This window comes from Plasmopara halstedii, assembly GCF_900000015.1.
Source record: "Plasmopara halstedii genome assembly, contig: Scaffold_3060, whole genome shotgun sequence".
In the NCBI taxonomy this organism is placed as follows: Eukaryota; Oomycota; class Peronosporomycetes; order Peronosporales; family Peronosporaceae; genus Plasmopara; species Plasmopara halstedii.
In genome coordinates this window covers 2,698,268-2,699,903 of record NW_020189964.1, presented here as the reverse complement: position 1 = coordinate 2,699,903, position 1,636 = coordinate 2,698,268, and the positions used below count along the sequence as shown (strand labels likewise).

At 41.0% G+C, this 1,636-nt stretch overlaps 1 protein-coding gene across 1 annotated transcript in view; it reads left to right on the top strand.

Annotated features, from left to right (window-relative positions):
• The window catches only part of PHALS_07058 (ribosomal rna assembly protein mis3), a gene marked incomplete at both ends in the record, with an annotated part of 602 nt that extends 105 nt beyond the window's left edge, over positions 1-497 (top strand). The window contains 2 exons of the mRNA XM_024720460.1: positions 12-335; positions 402-497. Of these exons, the coding sequence (XP_024585656.1) occupies positions 12-335; positions 402-497 (420 nt within the window). The remainder of the gene's footprint in view (positions 1-11; positions 336-401) is intronic.
• Between the last annotated feature and the right edge of the window lie 1,139 nt (positions 498-1,636).

Here is a 1,636-nt window from a genome sequence, read left to right as displayed (position 1 = left end):
AAAATGTGCAGACAAAGAAGCCCAAGAAGGTGCGTGAAAAGAAGGAGTATACACCATTCCCACCGGCCCCAACGGCTAGCAAGGTGGATAAAGAGATTGAGAGTGGTGAATACTTCATGAAAGAGCACGAGCGCAAAGCTATGAAAAAGGTTAAGAAACACGAGGAGAAGGCTCAGATGCTTCAGAAGCGTAAGGCTGACAAGATGGCTGAATACGTCGCGCCGAGTGAGAAAGAGATAAACAAGAAACGCAAAAAACAAGGGACTGAAGCCCGAGAAATTAACAAGCTTGCCACTTCTGTGGAGGCCCTCAAACAGAAGTTTTTGAGCCAGAAGGTGTGTGCTGACAGTTTTGGTTTGAAGACTTTAATCTGACGTTTCTTATTGTTGTTCTTTTAATAGAGCACGAAAGCAACAATGGACTCGAAAGCTGTTTCCTCCGTCAGCGACTACTTGGCTGGTTCGGCCAAGAAGAATTTAAAGAAGGCTATTGTGTAACTAGAAATATAGGACAGTTCCTGATTGCTATTTTCTCCGTATCTTATCATGAAAACTAATGAGCTTAGATTTCAAAAATTTGATGAAATTCAAGTGAAGGTTTAATTTGTGCTGATTAAATATGTCTGGGCATGAAGTTGATAGCAGACACTTCACTTCTGCATCTGCCCTACTTCGACATCAACAATAGTCTCTACGATCTTTTCATGTCAGAATCTGTAAGATTGAAGGTATTGAAAGCATGCAAGTCGTAAGCAAGCGGAAAGTCATCCGGGTTATTTCAAGTGCACCCTTTGATGAAGACGGCTAGTACGATACCGGAGAAAGGATCAAAAGTTACGATCAAGTCTTTAGGATTGGCATGAATGAGTTCTAGAGAATAGATCCAGATGACACAGCGTAAAGCGCAGTATACAATACAAAGGTTGAGCACTTCTGTAGATAAGATCCTTCAAAAGCTAGCAGTATATACAGACGCGGCAAATATTCCGTCGAGTTGTCGGTATTTCAACAAAATTAACTAAGGTGTTGAGGGCTTTGCGCAGTCTTACGATGATAGATTGAGGGATGTTACTTAACCCATGCAAACATGTCTGGTGATTTCTGGGTCGGCATCTACTAGGTTGTTGATCATTTACATATATTTATTTAACTTGTAGATCGCATTTGTACCCTACCACAACTGCGTACTTACCGATATTCATAACTTGAAAAGCCTCTGAACCGCTTTCTGAAACCCAGTATCATCAGCATTGGTCCCGATTCGCTTCTGCACTTGAAGGTGATTGCCGCTTATTGTTATCCAAAAATTATTACTAGTTGAGTGTTCGAGACTTATTTAAACGCTCAATGTTTTTCAAACGCTCACTTAAATGATCGCTGTTGATGCCAACAAGCGTTACCTCAAAAAGAATACATTTTGCTTCTTTCTTCTCCTAGTGACTCATCACCTCCGCGACATCAGCAGCTCAATTGTTATATCGAATTTGAATGAAAAAGGCAAGACATGATTGTAATTATCTGCATGCTCATGTAGAAGAAGTTGCTTGAGCAGCAAAACGTACAGAACGCGACCACGCTTATATTCTTCATCAGTGCGCAAGTTGTACTAGCTCTAGTTCAATGCATACGTGAATGCG